The sequence below is a fragment of the Varanus komodoensis genome, unplaced genomic scaffold (assembly GCF_004798865.1).
Source record: "Varanus komodoensis strain SLA01 unplaced genomic scaffold, ASM479886v1 scaffold51, whole genome shotgun sequence".
Lineage (NCBI taxonomy): Eukaryota > Metazoa > Chordata > Lepidosauria > Squamata > Varanidae > Varanus > Varanus komodoensis.
In genome coordinates this window covers 3416698-3433199 of record NW_025336100.1, presented here as the reverse complement: position 1 = coordinate 3433199, position 16502 = coordinate 3416698, and the positions used below count along the sequence as shown (strand labels likewise).

The 16502-nt window shown below is 41.9% G+C and overlaps 1 protein-coding gene across 1 annotated transcript in view; it reads right to left on the bottom strand.

Moving 5' to 3' along the window:
• EPHA5 (EPH receptor A5) overlaps positions 1-16502 on the bottom strand; it is a 262453-nt gene that overhangs the window by 99838 nt on the left and 146113 nt on the right. Inside the window, exon 6 of the mRNA XM_044447269.1 lies at positions 9934-10269. Within this exon, the coding sequence (XP_044303204.1) occupies positions 9934-10269 (336 nt within the window). The remainder of the gene's footprint in view (positions 1-9933; positions 10270-16502) is intronic.

Genomic DNA, 16502 nt, shown 5'->3' with positions numbered 1-16502 from the left:
ATTTTCCTCTCCCAGACCCAAAAATATATGGGGCTATCTCAGGCCTCCCTTAAAATAATCACTTTCAAATCTAGGGTCATCTTTATTACTGTCAACTCATTATCCTGCCTTTCTATAAAATTCTTAAGGTGGTTGCATTATTTCCTTCATTCTGTGCCTCAGACTTTTCTTAAAGTGATCACCTTCTGCCTCTACCATTTGCCATGCTCCACTCTTCATTACACCAAGTATTTTCTCTGCCTTTTCAAGAAATGTTGGAAGTTGAGGATGTTAAAAGGGAGTCAAGGAGGTTAAAGGGGAAAATCATTGTAAAGTAAAAGCCAGCAAAACAAATCCCCATATTTCTGCTAGTAATATAAAAAAGAGTATTGTTCAAAAATCCATTTACTACAGCAAATTTTGGCCTGTTTTGAATAACAGATTCAGTTTGGACCTCATAACAAAATAAGGCTTATGCTAATCACTATTTAGAACCCAAGTAATGACTTCCAAACATGCAACAGGCAAGACATAAGTCTTGAAAAGCGAGATACATAATTTATACCATAAATTTTCAAAACAAAACAAAAATGTAAATATGGATTAGAGTAGCCAGAACACTTGGATTTATGTCCTCACATCACTCAACTTTAAATGCTTATTCCTGTCTCCATAGGAAAGCAGCCTTTGGAGGCAGAATTATGACTGTGGTTTGTCAATCTGAACATCTGGCCAAGGTCATAGTTAACATAAACCATGACTTAGCTGGCCAATCACAAGCCAGGCTTTATTCATCCATCACAGAGGTGTCCCCATATTTTTTGGGTTAGTGAGCATATTTAGAATTTCAAGAATGTATCTCACAAAATTACTGATACGGACAGAGTATTTGCTTGCTTATATGGAGGTCACCAGGGTCTTATGGTCAGTTATAAAACACTGATTTCCCTGAAGGAAAACAGCTGAGGCTAAAAGAAAAATAACTTATCCAAGAATCTAAGTAAAAGGCAGAGATGGGGTCTGAACTCCAAATCACAGAACCACTCTTTTGAACCCAAATGAGGATGGCGCCAATGGGCAGCACTTGGTTTTCCATCATACTAGCCTCACAGGGTTTTTCTCTCTAAAAAAATGAAATAAATCTTAAAAAATGGGTTTGTGCACCAAAGCCCCATTGCCCAAACAGTGGATCCCCTGAATGCAACAGAATTACTGGAGAAAGAACCCAATATCTGAACACTGGCTAGTGTCTGAACTGAGTCAAAATTATATCATTTCCTTTCTTAAAAAAAGTTACATTTGAGTCATTATCCAAAGAATTGCACATCAGGTTCTATGTTTCTAAGGGGCCTTATATCACTCAATCAGCAGCAAATCACTTGCGTAACTGATGGGATTTTCAAAAGCATATTTTGATGTGGGGTCTGACATCCAGAAAAACAAAATCCAAAACTTCTACTGTACCTAAAGCAGTTCTTCAGATAGCAGTCAATGCATAAAAGCATTATATAGAATAGCTCTTTATAGTTAATTATTGAGGTGTTAATCAATTGGATTTTGCTCACAGTATTTTACTCTCTGTGTGTGCGTGCATGTGCATGCGTGTGCACTAGTGTGTGTTAAAAGCAGCCTGCTTTGAAGTCTTCTCAACCTTTGCGGTTTGACACTTTGACAGACATGCATCTCTGATGACATAGATAGCTAACATGCCCATTAACTGCTATGCAGAATGATATGTACAACTGGGGCGGGGTGGGGAAAAAAATAAGAGTATGGGTAACTATACACCCAGAATACATCAGAAAGGCAGAAAATGTATCCTTTGAGGATCTTCCTCAAAAGAAGTGCTAAAGTATAACTGCAAGATAAGAACCTATTAAGAATGTTCCATTGATCTTTGTGGTTCAGGCAGGAAACCATAGCCACTTTGCATCCTCCATATGCCTAAATTACCACTGAAGAAGGAAAGTATGCATATTTTGGTTTTCTTTGTCAAACAGAATGTAATATAATCTCTGTAGTCAGACATCTTCTATCGTTCTCTTTTTAAAAGCTTGGAATGAGATATTCTGTAACATGATCACAGGAAAAAGTGCTGCTATAAAAATAGCATTTTAAAGGTCATTAGTACTACAAGGACAATATCCTCTAGAAAAGGGAACCATGTTAACCAAATCAAAAATGTGTTTGTTTGTTTAAGTGATGCCCCACTTTTCAACAGATTCCTAAGGCAACTTACAAAATGCTAAAATTGTAATAAAACAAATTAAAACAAAAACAATAAAATTAAAACACCCTATAAAATGGCAGTGTAAAAGCAATCAATCAATCAATAGAAATAAAGCCAAATACTAAGCAGCATAAAAGAACTGGGCAGAAAAAAATCTTGAAGAACAAAAGTTCATCCCCTGGAACCAAAATGGCATCAAGGTAGTTATCAGCTAAATCTCTTTGGAGAAAGTGATCCACAGTCAGTGTCCTACCATTAAGTAAGCCGTTTGTCCTGTAAGTACCTTTCACCCATTAAATTATGGCAGTGACACTCTTCTGTACTATGGACATTATTACATCCCCTTTATATTCCACCTTTGTTCCTCTTGCAGGAAACCCACCACCAGCTACTTCAGGGAGAGAAGACCAAGGCAGTGGCTTTGGGATGCTGTTGAAGAGTGGTTCCAAAGGACATGGCCCATTTGGTACCCATTTAGTGACTGCTTCAGGATTGCTGCAGTTGAGGTGGGAAGAGGACAGTCTCACAGCAGTTAGAAGCACAGCAGCCAGTTCATTTTTAATGTTTTTTTCATATACCATTTTAATTATATGTCTGGGTAACTCTGGGGAGAAAGAAGGTACCCTCATTCCAAAACAGTGCCTCCAATTCCCAACCCAGCCAGCCTATCCAGAAGAATACCATGATCAATGGTATCGAAAGCTTCTGAGAGGTCCAGGAGAACCAACAGGGTTGTGCTCCCCCTGTATTTCTCCTTGCATACTTATAAGATGTGCTCATATTGCTTGCCATTCAAAGGAGAGAACATTATTTGAGAATAAATCTAAGTTTCCTGATAGAACTGAAGACCAATTTGTTGCCAAAACATAAATCATGTGAAATACATGTAGCATAACCAGAATCATAATACATAAACATTTCTGTAAATTCTGAAATTCACAAAATTCCTTAGTGCTAATTTAAAAATAGAGTTCTTTGTTCTAAGGAATAGCTTGTAGTAAACACTGGAACATTCAACTTCTACACAAAAATGGTAATTTTCTTTGTGTATCTCCCCACTTCCTTTTTGTCTATGGGATTGCTTTTCCTAACTGTTGCCTCATTTTACTTTCAAAATAATCATATGATGTCTAAGCTAAGAGAAAAGTAACTAACTCAATAACCTAGAAAGCTTCATTCAGAAAAGGTTCATCTCATTGCTTATTTGAACTTGGATCTCCCTGGTCAATTCCAAAGGCAGAACAACACACAACAGTCAACAGAAGACAGAATAATGGCCAAAATGGCAGCCCAAATGTTCCCATTTTCACAGTAACACATTTCATCACAATTACCTATGATGTTTCTTTGCATTTTCCCATTGTCTGCTGCCCCCATTATGGCATTTCTGCTCTGACAAAATATTATGGGGGAAAGGGAAAGAACTGAACGTGAAAGAACTGAACTGAACATTTCACAAAGAAGCTGTGTGCCAAGCATCACATATAATTCTGCTCTAACATGGTGTCTCAGCCTGCCACAAACTGGGACAATCCAGATGACTTCGACTACACCCCACATCATCCCCAATCAGTACAGCCAATGAGCCTGCTGCCTGAAGGATAACGAGAGGTATGATTTGTACAGCATCCGTTTGGGAAAGGTTCTTCTATCTTATTATGGCATGCTAACACATTCTTGTCTTTCTCAAGCTTGAAAAATAGCCAATGAAGTTCATAGGAGAGTTTGTGTGTATGTGTGTTTACTTTCACCCTGAAAGCAGTAAATGACAACATTCCTACACCACCTATACTATGTGGTATGCAGCTGAGCAGAAACCATCCAGCAGTGAATCTGAAATAATTCAACCAAACCCACAAAAATGCCTATGATTCTCTGAGTTGACTGCATTTAGCCAGCCAACTAGGAAGTGTTGTACCTGACTCCCCAGGATCCTGACATAATAGAGATATCTATCAGCTTTCTCAGGGCATTCAGGATAGGCATGACTCCTCTAGGCTCCAGATAGGCATGACACGGCCAAACACTAGAATAATCAGCTGTCTCAGGGTATGCATGATAGGCTTAGCTCTCCTAAGCTCGAGCCCATTCAAGTGACTAGTAACTGCCTCAGAGAATTCCCCTGGTAAGTGGAAAGAGCTTACCTACAATGTAATGGACAAAGATTGCTTAGAAGGTGTAAATTAAAAGATAAAGCTTACTGCTAACCAAATCTGCTTCTGTATATCGCTTGCTCAACTGCTTATGTGATTCTGTAACTCCCCATTGTTGCCATTGTTCTCATTCTTGTCAAAAACTGATTGTATTGTTCCCCATTTGCCGAAAGCGGATTGTGAAGGTATAAAGATCTCCTTCCAACTCTGTTCACCACCGCATTCCTCTATGAATGTGGTCCCTGCTGCAGGAATAAATCTCCTCTTTACTTTACCATCCGGTCTCTGGCCTCGTCTGTAACACCGCGGGTACAACAGGAAGCACAACACAAGTGCAGTGGGACAAGTATGTTATTTTAAAAGAAGTATTATAGTTACATGTTGTGCTGCTCTGACAGCCTCTTGGCCAGGATTCCATTTTCTCTTCTTGAGAAAATCATGGGGCCTTCCTAACAAAGACAACATGCAAATTAATTACTGGCATTCATAGATTACATTGACATGAGAATCATGTTCTCTCTGGTGGTGGTTAGCTATGCCAGTAATGAGAAGCAATCCTGAATTAGAATAAACCAGCACTCCCATGTGTTGTAGCTTCAACATCCTTTCCTTTCAAATGCATCCTGTGACACACAGGAGAAAGAGCTGGATTTGGGAATTGTCACAGAGATGGAAAAAAGCTGTTCTAGAAGAACAGGTTGTGTTAGCTGTTCAGGAAAGACAATTTAAACTACCCCACTCCCAATGATAAAAGATAAACAACATTACAAAAAGAAATAGTTCAAAGGCCAATGTTCTGTGGTAGCAGCCTTGGTACTATTTCTATGCCAAGTGTTACTTTTTACTTTTAGGCTCCCCGAAGCTACATAATGGCACTTAGCTTTTACATAATGCTTCTAAGCATTCAAAGCATGTCACACATCCTAGCCTATAGTCTTAATACCTTGTAAAGTACGTACTATTTTCCCTATCTTGTGACACATTGAAGGGGCTGTCCCTGCTTTGTCACTCTCTTTAAATTACTACTTAACTGTATGCGTATTTCATCATTTTTCCTATACAAGATTTAATCAGAGAGAGAGAGAGAGAGAATGCAATTTCATCTCTGTTTTTGTTTACTTTGCTCTCTGGATAGCTCTCACAATGCAAGCTGTCAGGAATCTCTAATGAGCCCCATCAAAACCCATTTTAAAAGAAAGCCTGAGCTTTAGCAGCTATCCAGGTTCTGTGCTCCTATAAATGGGATGACTACCACTTTTATGACCATCTGAAGTCTTGGGAAACAGTGGAAAAAAGTGAAGACACCAAGAATAAGGAATCTTATTCTTGATGAATAAGAAAAAACTTGATGGAATCAGCCAAAAAGTGGATTATTTATTGACCACCTTGTTTGCAAGCAAAGATCATCCACAGTTTAGCTCTCCTTTAAGTGTTTGCTGTTTCACTGATGTCAGGAAAGCATAAAGTAAAATAAACAAATAAACAAACCTATTTGCAGCTTCTCTGAGTCAATGTCCATGGTTGGAGCCTTCTGCACTTTGACACAAGACTCCCAGGACATTGCCTAGGCAACGACTGCCTTTTCAGATGCCACAAATAGCGTCAATGCACTTGCACAGGTTTGAATAGAAAATTCATACATTTGCACAATTTCTTGCTCTATGAAATTGAACCACTGACAGCTCTTCCAACTTGCCACTCAGGTATTTTGTTTTGGGGAGGAGTCAATGGTTGGCAATTCAGTGATCATGAAAAATGATATCTAGGGAGAAAAATGGAATAAAAGGTGGGGGGGGAGCCACAGCAAGCAAAAATGGCTCATGATCCCAGCAGGGAACAGTCACTCCATCATGCCACTTAAGGCATTGGTGGGGCAGCATTCACTAGCAGAGACCTGGCAAGCTCAGCAAGAGCACAGTGGTACCTCGGCTCATGAACGCCTCAGTTCACGACCAAATCAGGTCACGAACAAAAGTTTCATTAAAAAATTGCCCTAGGTCATGAACTCTGCATTGGGTGACGATTACAAGTGTGCCAGCATACCCTGCAAGGGTGTGATCACCGTCATCCTGGTGGGGGGAGATGGCTGCGTTTGTGTTTGGGGGGGAGATGGCCGTGATTGTGCCCGCCTCCCCCCGTGCACCTGTGCCCACCTCCCCCCCACACGCCCATGCCTGCACGCCCATGCCTGCCTCCTCTGCACACCCGTGTGTGCCTCCCCCCACATGCCCACGCCCGCCTCCCCCCTCAGCGTGCCCACGATCGCACCCATCTCTCCCCATCCCCCCACATGATCGCTGGCGGGGGGAAGATGGCTGCGATCTTTGTTGTTCTTTGTCACTTTGGTTCAATTTTCTGTGAGTAAAAAAAAAATAGTTGCAGAACAGATTAACCTTATTTACATTGACCCTTATGGGGAAATTTGACTTGGCTCACGACCAATTTGGGTCATGATCAGAGTCCTGGAATGGATTAGGTTCGTGAGCCAAGGTACCGGTGTATTTCAAAAATACAGTTTGGATACTAAACAGCCTTTTAATAAAATCATGCAAATTACAACCAAACTACGATTTATGGTCACGTTGCTCAGTTGCACAAACTTCTTTTTCTCAAATGTGAACAATGCACAGCAAACATTTAAAATAATATCAGGGGATTGTGATTGGACCATGATTAGAAACCATGGCAGGTTCAAAAAATAGGCTTCCACCTTGTTTCTATCAAAAACATTTTTTAAAAAATTTGGACATTACATTTCTAGCCCCATTATTGACAAACAAATTTATGCATATTTGTTTTTAAATGTACAAACTTCCATATAAAGTGCCTAAGAAAGCTAACAACAAAATACGATAAAATGGTTTTGAATCCTGGATACCTTAAGAACTGATCAGACAACTGTAGCACATAAGCTAGTAAAATGATGAACACACAGCATAGACATGTTTCTTGAAATATTGGGAAAGAGGTTGTACAAAATGATGCAGATGCAGTTTGCTAAATTTCAGCTTGCGTTTCTTATGCAAAGGGCTTGTTGTGTAAAGTTACGCAAAGTCCTTCTGCTTGCAAAAGAGGACTTCTAATTATAGAAGAGCACCAATGAAACACAATCATTGCAAAAATGTGGTCAACATAAAAATTTCAAATAAAAATTAAAGCAAACTAACATGCATGATATTATGAGTATCATAACTCATATGACTGAGTCCAACAGAAGTATACTTGGTGAAACTAAAACTTGATGGAGCAACTCTCAGCTGCAATCTCCCAGGACACTACACTTAAAACCCTGGGCATTCCTCAGTGCTCAGAGGCAGCAAACGGGGCGGGAGGGGGGGCGCGGTGTTCTCCATGGTAGTTTCCTAACTATGAAATGACCTTCCCACTGAGGCCTGCCTGGCACCAACCTCATCATCTTTTCAGTGCCAGGTTTATTTATTTATTTATTTATTTATTTATTAAAACATTTCTATGCCGCCCCATTCGCCGAAGCCTTGGGGCGGCTCACAACATAAAATAAAAGAAATAACAATATAAAATAAGTCGCCCTGGCCTGATAAAATAAGCAAATAATATTAACAATTAAAATGATGCTTAAATAAAAAGGTCTTTGCCTGGCGCCGAAAAACAAATAACAATGGCGCTTTTTGCTGAGGCATTTAAATATATTCAAGATATTCAAGGTATTTAAATATATTCAAGATATACAAGGCATTTAAATATATTCAAGATATTCATGGAGGAAGATTGCCTAGCAACAGTGACACATGCATTGGTTACTTCCTGGTTGGACTTCTGTAACGCGCTTTACATGGGGCTGCCCTTGAAGACAGTCTGGATACTTCAGATGGTGCAAAACAGAGGATGGAGCTGAACAGAGGCTTCCCATCAAAGTCCGGGTTCAGTTCAAGGTGCTGGTTATTACCTATAAAGCCCTAAATGGCTTGGGACCTGGATACCTAAAGGAACGCCTTCTTCCCTATTTGCCCTCCTGCCCCCTGAGATCAGCAGCAGAAGCCCTCCTCCGGGAACCCTCTGTGAAAGATATTAGAAGGCAGAGCACCAGGAAGAGGTCCTTCTCTGTGGTGGCGCCCCATCTATGGAATGCGCTCCCCAGAGAGGTCCGCCTGGCACCATCATTTTATGTTTTTCAGCGCCAGGTTAAGACCTTTTTATTTCATCAATATTTTAATAAGTTTTAATATGGTATTTTTAATATTATATTTTAACTGCAGCCAGAGTGGGTCAATTTGTTTAGGTTGTTGATACTTCATTATAATTTATTTATATTTATATTTGTATTTTATTATGTAAGCCATCCTGAGGCTTTTGCAATAGGATGGCATATAAATATCATAAATAAGTTAATAAATATTTGAGGGCTTAAAGTGATTACCCCATCCCAGATGTTTTAAAGGACTACTATTCTTCATATGTTGTTTTAGATGTCTTTAGTTTATTTTTAAATTTTTCTAATTTGGAAAAAATAAGGCATTTTGTTGTATTGTTTCTATAAATTATTGTAAGCTGCCTAGACAACTTTGGCTGCTGGGTGACAGTGAGGAGGCAGGGGGGCTCACCCCTTTTCCTGGGGCCTTCCACAGAGCAGGGCCGAAGATAACAGGGCAAGGCTGGGAATCTGTGTGGGGAGAGCAACTCGCGAGAAGACAACAGCCAGGAGACGCGTGCGAGTGCACAGCTGTACGAGATTGTGGAGGAGAGAGGAACACCTGGGTTGGGTGGAGTGGTGCAGGAGGAGGGCGGATAGAGGAGGAGAGAGGGGGTAAGCAAGGGGAGATGGAAGAGAGGAGAGAAAGCCGAAAAGCATGTGTGGTTGGAGGAGAGCGGGGAAGGCGGTCGCTGGCAGGTGAGCCAGCACAAACTGAGAGCGGAGACTGGGGAGCGGTCCAGTGGGGCTACACCTGGGGCTACGCCGTTCGTTGCCATAGCGACAGGAGGGAAGGGAGCCAGAGCAGGCCCGGCCAAGACACTACGGGAAGTGAGCCGGTGAAAGTGTAAAGAGGCAATAAAGACCCGGTGAGTGCACTGTCCTGGTGTTGCTCTTCATGGAAAATCAAGGAAGAGGCAGCTTTAGCCTGCACCCCTCTCCTGACACAGTCACAGTGACATAGAAATGAACTGAACGGAATGAATGAAGTATTCAAATACTTTTTGCTTCCTTTTCAAATAAACTTTTAAAAACAGTAGCTACTATTTTAAAATCTGTTGAAAATAGTGTGCCTACATCTAGACTTAATCACTCTTTATACCAAAAAAGAATAATAATGGCTTATCTTTCATTTTATGACTGATGACAATGAAACAATATACTGTACAACCAACTCTATAATCTATAGTCTATTAAATTATGTTTCCCGAGGTGATACACTATATTACGTGACTTAGTCATGCATATGATGCAGCAAAAAAAAGTAAATACAAGCTCATTATTGAATATTATGCAGTATGATTTCAAGTTCTACTCAGTAATTTACTGTGAGTTCCACTTTGGCAAACTATGAACAAGACCACCCACCAAAACTCCTTATCCCACTAAGAAATTGCACTCACCTGCCTGGTTTGTAGTTACATTGACTGACACAAATTGCCGTGCAGCTGGACTTTGGTCAGACACACCGTTCACTGCCTCGATTTCAAAGGTATAATTTGTGTGAGCAAGCAGGTCTGCCATCATCACAGAGGTGTTTTTCAAGCCGCTCTGTTGTGGAAGGTACCTGACACGACTGCCACATGCCCCACAGAGACCCAAGTGTGAGTTGCACTGCTTGCATGCAATATAATAAGACACATCTTTCCTTCCACCAGTATCAGCAGGAGGAATCCATTCCAGAAAGACACTAGTTTCATTAACATTTGAGATGGCACTCCGAGGAGCAGAGGGGGGTCCTGGTGTGTAAAAGTGAGAAAAATACATGGTGAGAGTCAGATTCAAACATTCAGCTTATGAAGTAAGACTTTCCAAGGAAAATGGGTAAACTGTTAGTGATTATGAGCCAGTGGATCCTGTCCCAGAAAAGTATTCCCTACCACCACAATTACTCCAGAGTATAAGGCAAGAATGCCCTGAGAAGGACAATGGGAAGTTATCAGGTTCAATTTTTTTTGGATAAGGACTCTGAAATCTGAACTGTGTCTACCCACCTACCATCTAATATTCCCTATCCCTCTAAGACAGGAGTGGGGTTAACCCATGGGCTTTTACCACTTTTGGAGAAGGTCTGAGAGGTAATATTCTAGTGTTGTGTAGGACCAGTAGAATCAAATGCAAAAGAGGAAGAGATTAAAAATACCTGCATATTGTAGTTTAAAGCTTTACTGTCAGTAACTATTCCTTAAGAAAGTGATTTCAACCATTTACAGTGGGGAGAAAGCCATAAAGTTACCAAGCAAACAGTTATCAGCGTGTGTGGGAATTCATCCCTGCCTCGCAGCATTCATGCTGTAGCTAGGCATGCTACGCTCAGCCAATAGTATTGTAATTTACCAGCCAATAGTATTGCAACTTACCCAGCCAATAGCATTGTACTTCACCTGTGTAACCATATAAGGCTTGTGACCATATATAGCAATAAGTACGCTTCCTGTTGCCTGCGCCTGCGCATAAGCAATCAGTAAGCATTTTGAATCCTGCGCTTGCGCACAATGATTAGGGAGTTGGCTGATTAACTCGATGGCGATTGGTGTAGGCAAATACAAATGTAACCATCTGTGAATTAATAAAAAGGGGCTGCCGGTGGTGAGGAAGGAGGACATCTTTAAGAGGACATTTTAGGAAGAATTCCTAAAGAAGAACCTCTTTGTTCTCCGGAATACTCAACCGAGCATGCTTTGAAACTTTATCTCTCGTCTGCAGTGTTTTATTTCTCTCTCTGAACTCTCTCGCGCCGATTGTCGGAGCAGGCACTCCGACAAGCGTGGGCATCTAAGGAACCAAGAAGGGTTGTATTAGCCCACAGGCCTGTGGTTCCTCACCTCTCCTCTAGGACATGGGAAGCCTAGCAACATGTTTTAGATTTATTAAGCAAGAGCATGCACTCTGAAACCCATAACAGTGAAGGCAAACTTAATCTGCGTTAAGTGATACTGATTCTCGCTCATCAATATATTAAATACTATGCTGGAAGAGACAAAGTCTACTCATATTCTTTGTAAGGATCTCAACAACTAACAGATACACTGGAAATTTGTAAGTAGCCTATTAGTAGGGTATAGCTGACCTTCTCCCCCACTCCTGCTTTGAAGCTTCCAGCCAATGGAAACAGCAAGACAAATAGGCCCATCTGACAATGTCATAGTGTACAACTCTAAGCCAGAACATATCATAACTTTAAAACTCTGCATACCTTTAATTAGAAGTGTGTGTGGGGGAGGTTGTCTCTGTTAATGGCATATTTGAGAGATCTACTAGTTGCTGCTGCTGCTATTATATTGCATTTCTATCCTGCTTTTCCCCCCTTGTGAGGTATCCTAAGAGCTTACATAGCTCCATCTTATCCTCACAACAACAACCCTGCAAGGTAGTTTATGTTGAGAGTGGATGACTGGCCGAAAGCCATCTAGTGAGCTTCATGGCCAAGTGGGGACAAGAATTCAGATCCCAAAAGTCCCCAAACAAGCACGGCTTCAACAATGTGAAAAATCATAGATGGCAGGGGAGGTGCCAGATGACTGGAGGAGGGCAGTTGCCCTTCTCCTCAAAAAGGGAAAAGAAAGAACCAGGGAACTACAGATCTGACTTCAATCCCTGGGAAAATTCTGGAGCAAATTATAAAGCAGTCAGTCTGCAAGCACCTTGACAACAATGCAGTGATTACTAGAAGCCAATATGGATTTCTCAAGAACAAATTCTGTCAGACTAATCTGATTTTGCTTTCTGAGTCATCTTCCTCGTGGACTGTGAGAATGCTGTGGACATAATCTATCTTTACCTCAGTAAAGCTTTGGACAAAGTGTTCCATGATATCCTGATTAGTAGCTAAAAAAGGGCTAGATGGAAAAACTATCAGGTAGATCTACAGTTGGATACAAAATCAAACTCAAAATGTCCTCATCAATGGCACACTCTCAACCTGGAGAAAGGTAACAAGTGGGGTGCCACAGGGTTCAGTCTTGGGCCCAGTGCTCTTCAACAGTTTTAATAATGGCTTGGATGAGGAAATGCAAGGAACCATGATCAGAACTTCATAGGGCACAAAATTGGGTGGGATGGCTAATACCCTGGAAGACAGAAAAAAGTTTCAATGTGATCATGATAGGGTGGAGCACTGGGTGAAAACAACAGCATAAAATTCAATAGGCACAGTGTTGCCCCTAGGGAAAAAACCAACCAAATGCATTGTTACAAGATAGGGCACATTTGGTTCAGCAATGGTACAAGTGAGAAGGATCTTGGAATTGTTGTAGATGATAAGGTGAAGATGAGTGAATGATGTGATATTGCTGCAAAAAGGGCAAATGCATTAATTAGGCTGCATTAATAGAAGTATCACTTCCAAATCCCATGAAGTACTAATTCCCCTTTACTCAGCACTGGTTAGGCCTCATCCGGAGTCCTGCATCCAGTTCTGGGCACCACAGATGAAGAAACAGACAAGCTGGAAAGAGTTCAAAGGAAGGCAACAAGGATGATCCAGGTACTAGAAACAAAGCCCTGTCAGAAAAGATTGAAAAACTGGGCATGTTTAGTCTCAAGAAGACTGAAGGGAGAGATGATATCATTCTTCAAATACTTGCAATGTTGTCACGAAAAGGAAGGATGTCTCTTCTTGATCATCCTAGAGTGGAAGACATGGAATAATGGGCTCAAGTTACAGGAAACTGGGTTCTGGATGAACATCAGGAACATCATCTAGAACACTGTGTCCAGTTCTGGGCACCAAGATTTAAGAGAGATGCAGAAAAAATAGAAAGGGTCCAGAGGAGGGCAACAAAAATGAGGCAGGGTTTTGAAATACTGTCCTATGAGGACAGACTGAGAGAACTGGGTATGTTTGGCCTTAAGAAGAGAAGCCTGAGGGGGGACATGATATCCCTCTATAAGTACCTCAAAGGTTGTCACAAAATGGAAGGATAAGATCTCATTTGTAACAGAGTGTAGGACACGGAATAATCAGATCAAGTTGTGACAGCCCAGATTCAGGCTAGATATCTCGAAAACTTTCAGAGCAATAGAGAGGTTGTGGACTCTCCCACACTAGAAACATTCAGAAAGAAACTGGACAGTCATCTGAGTGGGCTGGTGTAAATTGATGTCTAACGGGGCAGGGGTTGGCCCCAGTAGCCTTTTTGGTCCCTTCCAACTCTGCTGTTCTATGATTCTATGATTTCCTTGGAGAATCAGCTGCTGTGCTGTGCTGCTGTCCTTGAGAAAGGGGCTTGGCACCTTTTCACACATTACACAGTAGCCAACTTTGGTCTGTCCCCACCTGCACATTCAGCAGGGAAACCCAGCCAGGTCCAGCTCCTTGGAGAGTGTACCAGTATGATATACAAATTCTCGGCCAGATAATTCTATTAAGTATGCTTTAGCAAACATTTAGTTTGGCTTTCAAAGGTCTGTTAGAATTGCCTACCTTTTCCAACTTTGCTTTACTCCCATCTCTGTAAGGCTCCTAGTTACAGCCCAACTAGATTTGCAGTACTTCACACAATTACCAAATGTGTACACATTGCTATTGCTGCTTTTACAAAGTAAATATCCTGGATCTTGCAGGAACTTGGGAACTTTTTGTTGTTGTGGTTATGTACTGCCAAGTCATCTCCAACATATAGTAACTGTATGAGTTAATTCCTTCCAAAAGGCCCTGTCACTGAAAGCACTGCTCAGCTCTTGTACGTTTAAGGCTGCGGTTTCCTTTAGGGAATCAACCCCTAAACTTGGTCTTAGGTTGCTCTTCCTCTTCTTCTTCTGCCTTCAACTTTCATTAGTATGATTGTTTTCTCCAGTGAGTATTGCCTTCTCATGATGTGCCTAAAGTATGACAGCTTTCTTCCTCCTTTTACCTCTTTGAAAAATGTATGTAATTGCTAATTTCATTAATATTGCTATGCAGGGTCAGTCTTCCTATAAAGCTGGATGCAGTTCCAGCTTCAGGCGCCGGAATAGGAGGAGTAATGTAGGTTGTCACTATCTCCCCACCACCTCACCAAGTGTGCCTGCTGCTGCCTCCTTCAGAAGATGCTCCAGAGAGCACTACCAGCCAGGTTGTTCCATGGAATCTGTTGCAGCAGGATAGCAGCTGGCAGTTCACCCAGGGCAGCCCTGCCTCTACTGGAGCTCTTAGACCCTAATAAGCATCAGCTGGGAGCCCTGGGGGAAGAGCTTTATAGGAACAGACTCTTCTCTCCAGTCTTTGACTTGGGAATGAAGGTCTTCCTGGCTTGTTGGGCTGTTCTGGTTCTAGGTTGCTACTTGGACTTCTGTTGCCTGAATCCCTGCTTTGGTTGGGGACCTTGCCTCTTGGATCTTCACCTGCCCCTCCTTTGCTTTGTCTTGCTCCCTTATCTTGCCTACTATACTTTGCTGTTCCTGGACCCCTCATTGTTATCTTGCTCCCAAGTAGCAGTTCCTTTTCATGTTGTCTTCTCAGTTCCTGACTTCTGGCCTGCTCTGACTACTTTCTTGTCTATTGACCACACCATACTCCATGACCTACCTCTGTTTTGCCCATGGACTGTTTGGAATTATGACTTAGACTTGTTACTGGACTGGTGATTGGACTCCCAACTTGTATCATCTCGCCTGTGTTGTTGGGTACTAGTGCCTCTGTTTAGCATCCTGCTTCCTTCTACCTGGGCTCTGGCACAAGCACTTATAGGGGATGTGATGTGGGAAGAGGAAGGGGTAGGATGGGATAAGGGAAGAGGAAATGTGATGTGCAAACAGGGTGAGGGGCATGATATAGTAAAGAAAAAGAGGTGGGGGATGCAATACAGCAGCAAAAGATTTTGTGGGGGTTGTGACATGTGCTCTCATCTCAGGTGGTAAAAAAAATTGCACTGGAGTTTCTGTTACATCTACCTTGGCATTCTGGTTTTCCAACATACTTTAGAAAGCTCAGGAAGCATTGTTAGGGCAGACAATAGTGCAGATATGAAGTGTTGTTTCCAAGAAAATGGCACATTTATGTAAAAAATATATATATTCCAGTGAGATGTAGACATATTTTTCATCTAGTCATTCACACATTTTACTCAATGAAGATGATTGGCTGTAGGTTCTAGACAGACAAGATGAACTACTATGTTCAATACATTAGCTTATAGTTATAAAAACAAGGTAACTCAGAAGGGGCCTCCTGGGCCATCTAGTCTGACCCCTGGCTCCAGCTGGCTCCACTCATGTAATCCCCAGCAAGTGGTTGTCCAATCTTTCCTTGAACACCCTCACTGATGGGACCTCCACCACCTCCCTTGCAAGCCCATTCCATATCCTAGGGGTCTTAACCATCAGGAAGTACTTCCTGAAATTCAACCTGAAGCCTGGTCCCTCGAGCTTTGCCCAATTGGAATGTGTCCTGCCTTCCACTGCAGGGAAGAACAGGTCATGGCCCTCCTCCACATGACATCCCCTCACATACCTATGTTGCCAACAGATCACCTCAGAGTCTCCTCCAGGCTGAAAAGACCCATTTCCCTCAATCTTTTCTCATGTGTCACCCCTCCCAACCAGGCTACCAATCTTGTGACCCTGTGCTTAACCCATTCTAACCTATGTCTCTCCTATAATGTGGAGCCCAGAACTGTACATAGTACTCCAGTTGTGGGTGCACCAGAGTCATATACAGCGGCAGTAATATCTCTCTCAATCTAGAAGCCAAGCTTCTGGCTAAATATCCAAGGGTACTCTTTGCCTTCTTAACCACCTTGTCACAGGGCTGGCTCATGTTCAGCCTGCTGTAGACAGGTACCCAGAGAACCCTTTCACAAGTGCTGCTCTACATCCACTTGTTCCTGTGACCCCCTATTCTTGTGTCCCAAGTGCAGGACCTTGCACTTATCCACATTGAATACCATCCTTTTGTCCCCCACCCATTTCCACAGCCTGTCCAGATCTTTCGGGGTCTGTATCACCTGCTTCTCAGTCGTGGCCACCACCCCCACTTTGGAATCATCTGTGA